At 56.5% G+C, this 12,529-nt stretch overlaps 5 protein-coding genes across 5 annotated transcripts in view; 3 read left to right on the plus strand and 2 right to left on the minus strand.

The window, feature by feature from the left end:
* PTSG_01229 (39S ribosomal protein L11) overlaps positions 1-300 on the minus strand; it is a 3,337-nt gene extending 3,037 nt beyond the window's left edge. Inside the window, exon 1 of the mRNA XM_004997145.1 lies at positions 172-300. Within this exon, the coding sequence (XP_004997202.1) occupies positions 172-258 (87 nt within the window). The 5' untranslated portion in view covers positions 259-300. The remainder of the gene's footprint in view (positions 1-171) is intronic.
* A 25-nt stretch (positions 301-325) lies between these two features.
* PTSG_01230 (uncharacterized protein) lies at positions 326-5,610 on the plus strand. Its single transcript, XM_004997146.1, has 15 exons — positions 326-384; positions 754-840; positions 1,167-1,252; positions 1,500-1,721; positions 1,933-2,223; positions 2,533-2,654; positions 2,852-2,954; positions 3,210-3,446; positions 3,655-3,742; positions 3,870-3,938; positions 4,106-4,187; positions 4,467-4,601; positions 4,833-4,929; positions 5,143-5,193; positions 5,336-5,610. The coding sequence occupies exons 3-15, from the start codon at positions 1,171-1,173 to the stop codon at positions 5,386-5,388; spliced, it is 1,632 nt and encodes a 543-aa protein (XP_004997203.1). The 5' UTR covers positions 326-384; positions 754-840; positions 1,167-1,170; the 3' UTR covers positions 5,389-5,610.
* A 184-nt stretch (positions 5,611-5,794) lies between these two features.
* Positions 5,795-6,331, plus strand: PTSG_01231 (uncharacterized protein; the record flags this gene model as incomplete). Its single annotated transcript, XM_004997147.1, has 2 exons — positions 5,795-5,896; positions 6,236-6,331. The coding sequence occupies 2 exons, from the start codon at positions 5,795-5,797 to the stop codon at positions 6,329-6,331; spliced, it is 198 nt and encodes a 65-aa protein (XP_004997204.1).
* A 137-nt stretch (positions 6,332-6,468) lies between these two features.
* PTSG_01232 (uncharacterized protein) lies at positions 6,469-10,590 on the minus strand. Its single transcript, XM_004997148.1, has 2 exons — positions 7,508-10,590; positions 6,469-7,169 (listed from the first exon to the last, which is right to left on the minus strand). The coding sequence occupies exons 1-2, from the start codon at positions 10,287-10,289 to the stop codon at positions 6,850-6,852; spliced, it is 3,102 nt and encodes a 1,033-aa protein (XP_004997205.1). The 5' UTR covers positions 10,290-10,590; the 3' UTR covers positions 6,469-6,849.
* A 231-nt stretch (positions 10,591-10,821) lies between these two features.
* The window catches only part of PTSG_11695 (uncharacterized protein), a 14,820-nt gene continuing 13,112 nt past the window's right edge, over positions 10,822-12,529 (plus strand). Inside the window, exons 1-4 of the mRNA XM_004997149.1 lie at positions 10,822-10,940; positions 11,276-11,347; positions 11,572-11,738; positions 12,055-12,211. Of these exons, the coding sequence (XP_004997206.1) occupies positions 10,859-10,940; positions 11,276-11,347; positions 11,572-11,738; positions 12,055-12,211 (478 nt within the window). The 5' untranslated portion in view covers positions 10,822-10,858. The remainder of the gene's footprint in view (positions 10,941-11,275; positions 11,348-11,571; positions 11,739-12,054; positions 12,212-12,529) is intronic.

Genomic DNA, 12,529 nt, shown 5'->3' on the forward strand with positions numbered 1-12,529 from the left:
ACACACACACACACACACACACACACACACACACACACACCACCACCACCACCACCACCACACACACACACACACACACACACACACACACACACACACACACACACACACACACACACACACACACACACACACACACACACACACACACACACACAATACAACGCCAACCTGGCCGAGGGCAGGGCCAAGCGGCGGTGCCGGCGCTGCAGCTGCAGCCGGGATGTACATGGAGAACCTGCTCACAATCTTCGCCATCGTGTCGTGTGGTCGGTCTGTCGGTGCTGTCCTGAACACCAAAATTAGTAGTCACATATGCGATGGCCTGTTTTTTTGTTGTTTGCGCTCACACATTTCCTCTCTCGCCTGCACAGCAGCAGACATGTGAGTGGTAGTGCCTGCTTGCTGCACCCCCTGCTTGCTGTGCTGCTTCCTTCCTGTCCATGCCAGGAGTGGCGTTTGAATAGGTTCTGGAGACAGTGTTCGTTGGTTGGCTGGTGGTTGTGCAGACAAGAGGGATCAGTGTTCCCTCCCTCTCGTCTGCACTGATCCTCCTCCAGTTTTCCCCCCACGCCACCCGTCTCATGTCAAACGCACACATTCTGTTTGGTTTCCTCCAGAAAAACAGAACAACATCCCAGCATCCATCCATCTCCTCCAACTTTTCCACCCTACTTTTCGATCCAACTCACGTTTGCCCACCACCCACACACCCCAACCTCCCCACATCACTCTGGCATCAATCGGAATCAGTTGCATTCTCCTTGGTAATAACAACACCCCCAGGCTTCACTGAACACACCCTTCTCCTCCAGAACCTTGCTTCTGCGATCGCACAAGGTGAGAATGCCATAACAGTGCGTCTCTGATCTCTCACCCCTTCTTCTTCCCTGTTCACTGGCTGCTCCGTGCACGTGGACTCTCCTTGTTCGCTCAGGTGTTTGTGCAGCTTGGCGTGTTTTTTCTTGCAGTTAGTCCGACAGTTGCCAGTGAACCGCTTGTTGTGTCTGGTTCATTTATCCAACGCATCCACTACGCTCAAGCCACCAACCAACCACCCAGTTCACGCACCAACTACGCCCTTGTTCAACCTTGTCTGCTCCTCTTTGCCCGTCTTCGCCAACAACTCGTCGCACCACTCTCATTCCCTGTGGATCGCATTGCAGGACCATGAAGATCTCCGCAGCCCTCGCGCTGGTGGCCACGCTTGCCGTCGCCGCCTCCGCAGCCCCCGCGTACTCAACCGACTCCGGTGAGCACAACGTGTGTGTGTGTGTGTGTGTTGTGTGTGTGTGTGTGTGTGTGTGTGTGCGTGTGTGTGTGCGTGTGTGTGTGTGTGTGTGCGTGTGTGTGAATATGCACGTATCCACGTGTGTTGCGCGTTGTTTGAGTTTTCAGCTTTGGTCGTGACTTGCCCACCCCTCTCCATCGACTCTCACACCTGATCGTCCCATCTCTCTCGCTTTCTCCCCCTTTCTCTCTCGCTCTGCGGGTTGCAGGTTGGAAGGTTGTCGGTGACGCCGCTGGCACCGTCAAGTTCCACATCGCCCTGGCGCACGCCAACCCGACCGCCATTGTCAACAAGCTGTATGAGGTGTCCGACCCTGCCTCCCCGGAGTACGGCAACCACTGGACCCGCGAAGAGCTCAAGCAGCACTCCAAGCCCGTCGATGGCGCCGTCAAGCGCGTCACCACCTGGCTCAGCGACGCCGGCATCACAGGTGCTGTGACGCGCGCGCGCGTGTGTACGCGTGTGTACGCGTGTGTTTGCGCATGTTCGTATGCTTCAGATGATCTGACATGGTTACTGAAACCATGCCATCACAACTGAACACGCACACACACACACACACACACACACACACAATTATACACTTCCTCTCATCCCTGTCACGATCTTGATCATCATCGTTGTCGCGCCTTGTTTGACAGCTGTGACGCCCAACTGGTGCGGCGATATCCTGACTGTGCGTGCATCTGCCGCTGCTGTTGAGTCGCTCCTCTCCCTCGACCTCCAGACCTTCTTCCACACCGACGCAAACTTTACCATCGTCCGTGCAACAGAGCCCTGGTCCCTCCCCGCACACATCGCCGCCGATGTCGACACCATCTTTGGTCTGCATGCCTTCCCCGTCACCCGCGCACACGTGTCGCACGTGGGCAGCAACGGCATGGCACCCCAGGCTGGCAAGGTCACCCCATCCGTCCTCCGCTCCCTCTACGGTGAGTCATGGCATGAAACAGGAATTGCGCCGCTGGTGCATGACGCGCGTGTGCTTGTGTGTGCGTGTGTGCGTGTGTATTTGCATCTGTATGCATGTGCGCGTGTGTATGCATGTGTGCGTGTGTGCGTGTGTGTTTGTATGTGTGTGTGTGCGCGCGTGTATCCGTGCACAAACACGCCAAGTTTCCATATTGCTGTTGTTCGATGTATTTTTTTCTGGCTACTGCTGTTCTTGCTCAAGTTGCATGGCCGTGCCTCTCACGTGTGCTCGCTTCCAACCCATGCTAACTGGGCGTGCGTGCATGCAGGCATCAACGAGCAGTACTCTGGCAGCTCCAGCAGCTCTCAGGGTCTGGCCGAGTTCCAGCACCAGGGTTACAGCGTCAGCGACCTCGCAAAGTTCATCCAAGAGTTCAACCTCCCCAAGCAGGTGCTGAACAATGGCAGGGGAATAATATGATGCATGGCATTGGCGTGCTTTCTCCAACGTTGCACACATTGGTGTTGCAACACACACACATGTCCCACTCTCACAACCACACACAAACACACACAAACACGCACGCACGCACACACACACTTGCCACAAACTTACATCGACATTGCAACACACGTGTATGCGTTCAGACTGTGCGCAACATCACTGGGGATGGGCAGACGGTGATTGGGCACACTGAGGCCAACCTTGACGTGCAGTACATCATGGTCACAGGCTCCCTCATCCCAACAGGTCTGCACGGCCACTGTCACTTGTTGTGGTCTTATCGTTGCTGTTGTTGTTTTTATTGTCGTCCTGTTACACCATACTCATACACACGTGCTCACGCGCAACAAGCTCTGTGTATCGTAGAATGAATTGCACGTTTCTCCCTCAAACACATTCAACCCCCCCCCAAACTGAATGTTTCTCTCTATGTGCACTTGCCACGCCACCACCAATGACATCAACCACACGAACTACAACATCAACCACCACCAACCACAGACTTCTTTGTGCAGAAGGGCAACGAGTTTGACCTGCTTGCGTGGAGCCAGGATGTTGCCGCGGACCCGTACTCTGCGATGGTGTGGTCTGTCAGCTACGGCGAGGACATTGAGACCATTGTCAGCTCCTTTGACGACTCGTACCCGACCCGCTTCAACACGGAGGTGGCCAAGCTCGGCACGCTCGGCAAGAGCATCCTCTTTGCCTCTGGCGACTCTGGCGTCTACTCCCGCCAATGTATGTTCACACGTGCACACGCGCACATTGTGATGTGTGTTGTGTGTGTGTGTGTGTGTGTGTGTGTGTGTGTGTGTGTGTGTGTGTGTGTGTGTGTGTGTGTGTGTGTGTGTGTCTTTGTCTGCACATGTGTGCGTTTGTGAATTTCCTCGCCTCCCCTCATTGCGCGTCATCACCACGCCACCATCACCACCACCATCACCACCAGCCGTCGACCGCGAGTTCCGCCCCGACTTCCCCGCATCCCTCCCCGCAATCACGGGCGTTGGCGCCACCCAGCTCAACTTCGATGGATCGTGCGTTCTTGCATACGCTTGTGCTCGCATGTGTGTATGTTCGTAGGTGGTCTAGTGCCACCTTTCGCCACCCCGCCAGCGTTGTGGACTCACGTGTATTTTGCGCGGTGCATTGATGAACGGCCAGGGAGGACACCGGCACCTCCTTCAGCGGCGGCGGCTTCTGCCTCTCCAAGTACTTCACCCGCTCCCAGGAGTAAGTCAGCTGTCGCCACATGGTCATGCGTCAATGTGTTTGGCAGTCAAGATTGCATCCTTGGTTGCGTGCACGTTTGTGTATGCATGCATGGTCGTCCTTGACTGAGTTGCATGACTGACTTGTGTTGATTGTTTGTGAATGTTGGTGGCTGTTTGTGCATGCAGCTGCACCTACCAGAACACGGCTGTGTCCAACTTCTTCAGCAAGAGCTCCAACCTTCCTCCCAGCCACCTCTACGACAATGCCGTACGTTTATTCGCTTGCAGCGTCACGCCACGTTTTATTTGCACGCAGCGCTCGTCAGGGCTGATATCACTGTTCCTCGAGCACGCTTGTGACCTTGTACTATCACGATACACCCACTCACCCACCCACTCACACACACACACACACTCACTCACACACACACACACACACACACACACACACACACACTCACTCACTCACGTGCCCTCACACTCACTCATGTACCCACACACGCCGATGCACATTCTCCTTCCTTCTCACTTGCTTGTGTGTACACAGGGCTGCGGCTACCCTGATGTGTCTGCGCAAGGCGTCAACTTCCAGGTTGTCGTGAACGGCATCACACAGGGCGTGTCCGGCACCTCCGCCTCGTGCCCAACCGTTGCCGGTGTCGTCGCCCTCCTCAACGACGTGGTATGCCCCTATCTATCTTTGCTTGGTTTTGGCCGTTCGTTTTGTTGTTTGTTTGTGAGTGTGTGAACTTGTGCGCGCATGCGTGTGTGCGTGTGCGTGTGCGTGTGCGTGTGCGTGTGCGTGTGCGTGTGCGTGTTTGCTTGCACGTGATAATGCAATGATGCATTGGTGGTATTCTCACTGATTTTGCTGGCGCGTGTCTGGATGTGGCGTTTTGTGTACATGAAACAGCGCCTGACCCAGGGCAAGTCTCCGCTCGGCTGGCTCAACCCACTCTTCTACGCCCACCCCGAGGTCTTCAACGACATGACCAAGGGCACCAACCGCGGTGAGTTGCGCCGCAACACACACACACACACACACACACACACACACACACACACACACATACATGGTGTGGCTCCACATGACAACTGGATCGCCGCGTGACCTCCATTCCACTGGTCCATTGATTGGTCCATTCCATCCATCCATTCTGCTCGTCCATTCATTGAATTCGTTCGTTGCGTTCTTTTTGGACCACTTGTGTGTGCGTACGCAGGCTCGGGCATCTACGGTTTCACCGCCATTGAGGGCTGGGATCCCGTCACAGGTGTGCCCGCGTGCGACACGTGCTGGTGTCTTGATGTTGTTTCGTGTTGCTGTTCCTTGCTCGTGTCGCAGTTGTGCTTGCCAACAGCGCTGTTCTCACGCACCCCCACCCATTGTTTGTGTGTATGTCCCGTCCACCACAGGCCTTGGCACGCCGAACTACCCCAAGCTGAAGCAGCTTGTGCTCAGCCTCTAAGCGCTCACAAGCCCAGCCTTGCCTTGCCTTGCTTTTGCATCGCTGCATGGCTGCTCGTGTCAATGCGTGTTTTGCTTTCCTCTCTTTCCTCCCTTTCTTTCAGTCCCTTTTGTCTCATTGCTGCTCTTTATGTTTCGTTCAACCTTCTTTCCTGCTCGCATACTCGATCGCATTCGTCGACTTGCTTGATTGTTCCTCTCCAATACACACACCGACACGCGAGCAAAGTCACCAGCTGTCACGCACGACACGATCCCATCTTCAATTCAATCCTTCCACCTAACACGTGTCAGCAAAGAAGAAGGAAGTAGGCGCGAGAAATAAATCTCGCAGTTCCACTGACACACACACACACCAACCACTCCACACACCACTGAACACCACTGAACACCACCTGCACACCACCATGCCACGCTTTACGATGGGATACTGGGGCATCCGCGGCCTTGGCGCCAGCCCACGTATGATGCTCTGGGCCTGCGGCGAGAAGGACTTTGAGAACATCGAGGTACGCATGCGCATGTGTGTGTGTGTGTGTGTGTGTGTGTGTGTGTGTGTGTGTGTGTGTGTGTGTGTGTGTGTGTGTGTGTGTGTGTGTGTGTGTGTGTGTGTGTGTGTGTGTGTGCGTGCGTGCGTGTGACATGGCGTTTGTTTGCCTGCTTTCAATGAGACCAGTCGCCATGCTCGAAACCTCAAACACACATATTCATTCACACACACACACATTCATGCACACAACACAACACAACACAACACAACACAACACAACACAACACAACACAACGCAACACAACACGCATGCACAGGCTGCACGGGCAAGTTCCCCAACCTGCACGCGTACCTGCAGGCGTTCCTCGAGCACGAGGAAGTCAAGTCCTTCCGGGAGTCGGCCTACTACCGCGTCTCCCCGATCAACGCCCCCATGGCGCGCGTCAACAACTGAGCGCTGGCACCGTCCCCTCCCTCTGCTTTGTTTTTGCTTCGAGCACGGCCCCAGTGCTGCTTGCATTGCACGTGTGCCGTTCTTTTGTTGCACTCAACCACACAGCCAACAGCGCTTCATTCCTGATAAACACCACAGCACATACGAGTCTGTATGGCTCATGGACAACGGAAAGAAGATGCACTGACACTCACACCCACGCAACACCCACTCTCCACCACAGAATACAAACAGCAACCAGCCACGAGTGTTGATGAACGGCAAAAGACGAAAGAAAAGCAAAAAATGACACGTGAAGAAGAGGAGGCTTCAAATATCATACACAAGCACACGAAACAGAGAGGTTACATTACAACAACACGTGCAGGAGTACGACACATTGAGGAGAATTCAACACGCACACAAGCATAAACAACACACAAAGACGCAGGCAGACACCCACCCACACACACGCACACACAACACAAACACACACACACACACACACAAACACACACACACACACAAACACGCACTGATTAAAGGTCCTCAAAGCACTCTGGCGCGATGGTGTCGGCAAGGGTGGATAGAGCATCAGCTGCTCCACGCGCCTGCTGCTCTCTGGTCATAAGGGACGTGGCCTGGAACTCGTGCTGTGAAGCAAGGGCAAGCTGCTCTGCCGTGTTGCTCGCAAGGGCATCCAGTTGCGAGGACAGCGTGCCTGCAAGCTCGATGGAGGCGGATGCCGCTTCGCTGTTCACGGCATTCAGTGCCTGGCGAAGGTTGGACCCCGTTGCCTGCGTGTTGCTGATGATCGTGCTCGCTGCGTCGTAGCATTCAACTGCCGCATCCGTTACATCTGTGTGTTTGTGTGTGTGCATGCACAAGGAAAAAAAAAAAAAAAGAAAAGAGGGGGAGGGGAGGCAAACGATGGACGCTGGTTAATGTATCACAGTATTGTAACGCCAAGCAAATCAAGTGCAGACGAACGGTGTCACATACACGCGCACACACACACATACACGCACACACACACACACACACATGCAACACACGCACACACACATGCAACACACACACACACATGCAACACACACACACACAGACACACACACACGCACGCACACACAAACACGAACACAACATGCAGTCAAGCATGTTCCTCCCCCCCCCGCGCCTTCAAAGGTCCCCGTGTACCTGAGGCGGAGGACGCAACGGACTGTGTGCTGGCAATATCGAGTTCAAGCTGCGATGTTAGCTCCGCTGCATCGGCGTGGCGTGCTGTCACCGCTGCCTGCCGGGACGTCAGCTCGGATGTGGTGGTGGACATGACTTGGACGCCAGAGGTTTCCTCGGCCAAGCGTCCCTCGATGGAAGCAGCCGCATCTGCCTCACTCGACAGCCCGCTCTGCACGCTGTCCAGCTCAGACGACAGCTGCGAATACAACGACGTGTCCGCGGAAACGGCGGCCTCAAGCGAGTTTGCAACCCGCACCTGTTGCGAGTGCTCTGCCACCAACTCGTTCGCCTCCAAGCTCAGTTCCTGGCGCAGGTCCACCTTGGTGGTGAGGCACTCGCGCAGCTGGGACACGCGCCTCCGAAACTCGCCCACACTCACGGGGAGGCTGTATTCCAGGGCTGCAGACACGGCGGCCTCGAGCGAGCTGTGCTGGGTCACCAGCTGAGAGGCAAGCTCCTCGTTCATCACAGACAGCTGGCCATCAAGCGAGACCACCGTTTGCTGCAGGGAAGAGGCGAGCGAGAGCTGAGAGTTGGCGCTGTTCACGGCGGCTGTTGCCTCCGACTGCTTGGCCAGAACTTGCGTCAAGAGCAGGCTTGCGTCAATGTCAATGCCGGTCAAGCCCGTGAGCGCCTCGCGCAGGCGGGACAGCGTCGTGTCCATCATATCTGCCGCTGTTTCTGCAGCGGAAGCCTCCTGGGTGGCGGTGGCCTCCAAAGCGGAGGCCAGGGTGGACAGCGCATCCGTCTCCGCGCTGTGGCGCGAAATTTGCGAGGACACCGCGTCCACGGCGTCGCTGTAGTCCATGGAGGCGATGTAGGCCGAGTACGCGTCGATGCGCGCCGATGCAGACTGTGCACGCGACACGGCGGCCGTGAGCCAGTCACCAATGGACGAGATGCGATCACTCGCAGCGCGGGCCTCGTCAAGCAGCGCAGCCTTCACGCGCTCATTCTCGGCCACAACAAACGTCTGCACGTCCGGCAGCAGCGCAGAGTGCGCCACGTAGTCTGCGCAGCCGAGCTGGGTGCAGTTGTTGATGGCCACCTGCTCAAACAGTGCCAGGCGCGGGATGGTGGTGACGCAAATGTCCTCGATGAAGTCGCGGTTGACGTTCACCAGGCCGGCCTCGTCGCCGACAATCTGCACGTTTGCCTCAATGCCGCCTGCGATGTCGAGCAGCGTGGGCATGTTGATGCTGGAGCCGATGCCCAGGGCGATGGTGACGACGCCAAGCTGCTGCAGCGCCTCGATGCCCACGGGCACGTTGACGACGTCGTCGGCGGTGGTGCGGCCGTCTGTCAGGACGAGGAGGAGGCGGTTGGAGCCCTGCGAGTTCATGCTAAACTCCTCCGCCGTGCGGCGCAGCGCGGTGCCAATGTAGGAGAGGCCCGCCTGCTGCTGGTAGTTGGCGTCAAAGTTGGCAAAGAGGGTGGCGTTGTCGGCAGTGAACGGGCTGATGAGGCTGAAGCTGCCTGGGCCCGCAAACTGGGCCAGGGCCACGCGCGCGTTGAGCGCAGTGGAGGAGAGGAGCGGGCTGATGGACTTGGCCAGAAACGAGCGCAGGGTGGAGGGCGAGTTGGTGGGCAGCGAGGTTGACGTGTCCAGGAGCACAAACACGTCCGAGATTGTGCGGCTGCACTCGGCGTCCGAGGTGGAGGAGGTGGAGGCGCGGCCCTTCTGCACGATGAGCACGCCGTCAATGCTGATGGTGCGGATGCATGCGCTGGCAGATGGGAGGGGCTGCCCGCGGATCACAATGGGGCTCGGGGTGCCCACATGCACGATGCCCGGGACATTGAGGCGGCAGCTGGGCACGGCGGTGGACGTTGCAGTACCATCGATGCGGAGCAGGATGCCCGCCTCATCGCGCACCACGTGGATGGTGTGCAGGACGGAGGCGTTTGCCTGAAAAGCCGTGGCGACCTCCGTTGTTGTGCCGTCACATGTGAGGCGGAAGAGGACTTGGTCATCGGTCGCGGCGAGCACGAAGCCGTCCTGGGGCGGGGTTGTGGGCGCGACGCTGGAGCTTGTGGCCAGCATGATACCCAGCGTGTCTCCCTCTTGCACCTGAAAGGTGATGAGCATGTCGTTCTGGAGAGCGCCGGTTTCCATCTGGAAGGAGCCGTACCCGCCGGCAGCGGCGTCAATGTCGCCGGAGAAGTGGTAGTTGTCTGCTGGCGGCAGGTTGGTCGGGCAGAGGCCGGCCGTGTTGGCGCTGACGTCGGCAGAGGTGGAGGAGAAGAGGGTGTTGAGACCCGTGAGCTGGGAACTGGTTGAGGAGACGGTGGTGGAGAGCTCTGATGCTGCGGCCTCCAGGGACGCAGCGGCAACAGAGACGTCTGTGTGGGTGGAGACTGCGGCTTGCGTGGAGGCTGCGAGGGCGTCCGCGTCAAGGGCGCCCAGGGTGGTGGATGTCTGTGACTGGAGGGTGCTTGCCTCTGCGCTGACCTGGGATGCCTGGCTTTGGAACGCGCTTGCATCCGTGGTTCCGCCAGACAGGCTGAGCAGGTGCTGCGCGGGCTGTTCGATGGAGGCCTGCGTTGTTTCGATGCTGCTGAGGGCGCCCTGGTACGCTTCATCACAGGTGGAAGCTGGGTCATCCGTGCACGCTGGTTCCGTGCATGGATGCATGAGTTGCTGCGCGTGCACGCCGCAGCCGAGGACGGACGCCACAACAACAAGCACAGCCACAGCAGCGGTGGCTGCCACAACGACGCTGCGTTGCCTTCCGACCATGACGATCGACGAACGTGTGTGTGTGTGTGTGTGGTTTTGAACAGAAAGAACAGAAAGCAAGAACAGGAACAAAGACACAAGCAAGCAGGGGCTCACGCACACAATCTAAGGAAAGGAAAGCAGATGGGCGAGGAGTGCAGTCGTGTATGATGTTGTGTTGTTGATGTGACTGACACAAAGCCTTGCTTGCTTGCTTGCTTGTCGAAATGGGAGGAGGCGGTGGGTTGGTTGGATGGGGTGCGGTTCAGTGGGTGTGAGGGGTGTCGTGTGTGTTGTGTTGTGCTTGCAAGCAACCAATGCAAGGAACATTCCATGGAAATATTGCCAACTTTCCACAAAATAACAAAAAGTGAAGAAGCAGCAGCAGCGCGCAAAAAGAGATATCAGTGAACGGCAGAGGAAAGCGCACTTCCCCACCCTCCTCAGCTTCCCATCCACGTCCATCCACGCATCCACGTCCATCCACGCATCCACGTCCATCCACGCATCCACGCATCCGTCTGACCTGCTTGCTGGCTGTCATGATGAGGATGGCGGCACGCTCACGCGTGCTACCGTGGCACCTTGTGATGAGTTCCATGCTCCTCGTGCTGTTGTCGACCCAGAACACTGCCCATGCCACCATCTGCATCGACCCCATCCCGGAACAACGTGTGTGTGCACGTGTGTGTGTGTGTGTGTGTGTGTGTGTGTGTGTGTGTGTGTGTGTGTGTGTGTGTGTGTGTGTGTGTGTGTGTGTGTGATTGTCGTGTTTGCGTGTGTGTGTGTGTGTGTGATTGTCGTGTTTGCGTGAATGTGTGTGTGTGTGTGATTGTCGTGTTTGCGTGAATGTGTTCATCTGAGCACTTTTTGTGCGCGTGAGCACTTTTTGTGTGCCCCCCTGTCCACACGACATGCAGCACGCGTGCCTCTTCCAAACCTCACGCACCACCTCCCTTTCAATTACCTCACGTCATGTCATCTCATGGCTACAATCTCTTGTCCAGATCACTGCGTTGACCTCACTGCCGAGGTCAACAGCACTTGCACTGGCAATGACTTTCTCTGCACCGCACAAGGTAAATCGTGCACCAAGATGTCAATCGTGCTCGCTCATTTCCCAAAGCACCACCACCATGGCATCAGTGAGCGCCAGCCAACCTTATGTCGACTACCTCGAGTTTACCTGCAGCGTGCCTGCATGCATGTCGAACACCCCCCTGCTGCGAGTTATCACTGTTTCTTATCGTCCGGTCTTCCACACCACCACTGCCCAACTCGCTTTGCTTGCTTGCTTTGCCAGGTGGCCGTGTCGCGATGAGCACGTTCAGCTGCGACGTCGTTCGTTGCGAGGAAGTGACGTTGCAAGAGTCCCTTGAAGACCCCAATGACGACATCACCTCGGCCTGGTGGTCCGAGCCGGGCGACCAATTTGTCACCATCGACGTGAACCTCGACCCAACTTGCGACGTACGCCTGCACATGCGTGTGTGTATATGTGATGGTATATATATATATATATATATATATGTGTGTGTGTGCGTGCGTGCGTGCGTGCGTGTGTGTGTGTGTGTGTGTGTGTGCGTGTGTGTGGTTTTGTCATCACGACGCTTGTCACATTGTGCTTGTGTTTGTTGCATCCTGGTGGTTGTACCGTGCCCGTGAGCTCTTGAACTTTGCGTATTCCCCACAGCTTCGCCAGTTTGTCCATGCGACCGTTCACAGCCTCACTCAGCTCACTCACCCACAACCTGTGCTTCCGTTCCCCTTTCTTTCACAATGGCAGGGCACGGCTTCGAGCGAGGATCGGTTCAAGTGGCTTGGAGGGTATTTCTCCGTCACGTTTGCCTCGCGCGTTCCCCGCACCATGGTCATTGAGCGTTCTGTCGACAACGGCAACACCTTCACGCCATGGCAGTACTACGCAGAGGACTGCAGCACTGGTATGATTGAACGCAAATCGCTCAGTTGCACCTCTCCCCTGATGCAACAACTTGGGTCACAGCTGTTGTCCATTCGTTTACGCTTTCACACCGCTTCTGCGCTTCTGGTTGCGTTACACATGCCTGCTAGCTTGCCTTGTGTGTCTTTCAAAACAAAAATCACACACACACACGCTCACAACCTCCTTCTTCTCCACCACTCCTCCCCCCAAACACACACACACACACACACACACACACACACACACACACACACACACACACACACACACACACACACACACACACACACACACACACGTACGTCGTCGTCGTCGT

The sequence above is a fragment of the Salpingoeca rosetta genome (genome assembly GCF_000188695.1).
Source record: "Salpingoeca rosetta unplaced genomic scaffold supercont1.4, whole genome shotgun sequence".
In the NCBI taxonomy this organism is placed as follows: Eukaryota; class Choanoflagellata; order Craspedida; family Salpingoecidae; genus Salpingoeca; species Salpingoeca rosetta.

Coding starts and splice junctions, on each gene's coding strand:
- PTSG_01232 (XM_004997148.1), bottom strand. CDS start 10,289: ATGGTCGGAAGGCAACGCAGCGTCGTTGTGGCAGCCACCGCTGCTGTG. Junction 7,170..7,507: donor CGTTGCGTCCTCCGCCTCAG/GTACACGGGGAC, acceptor ACAAACACACAG/ATGTAACGGATGCGGCAGTT.
- PTSG_01230 (XM_004997146.1), top strand. CDS start 1,171: ATGAAGATCTCCGCAGCCCTCGCGCTGGTGGCCACGCTTGCCGTCGCC. Junction 3,743..3,869: donor CAGCTCAACTTCGATGGATC/GTGCGTTCTTGC, acceptor ATGAACGGCCAG/GGAGGACACCGGCACCTCCT. Junction 4,188..4,466: donor GCCACCTCTACGACAATGCC/GTACGTTTATTC, acceptor GTGTGTACACAG/GGCTGCGGCTACCCTGATGT.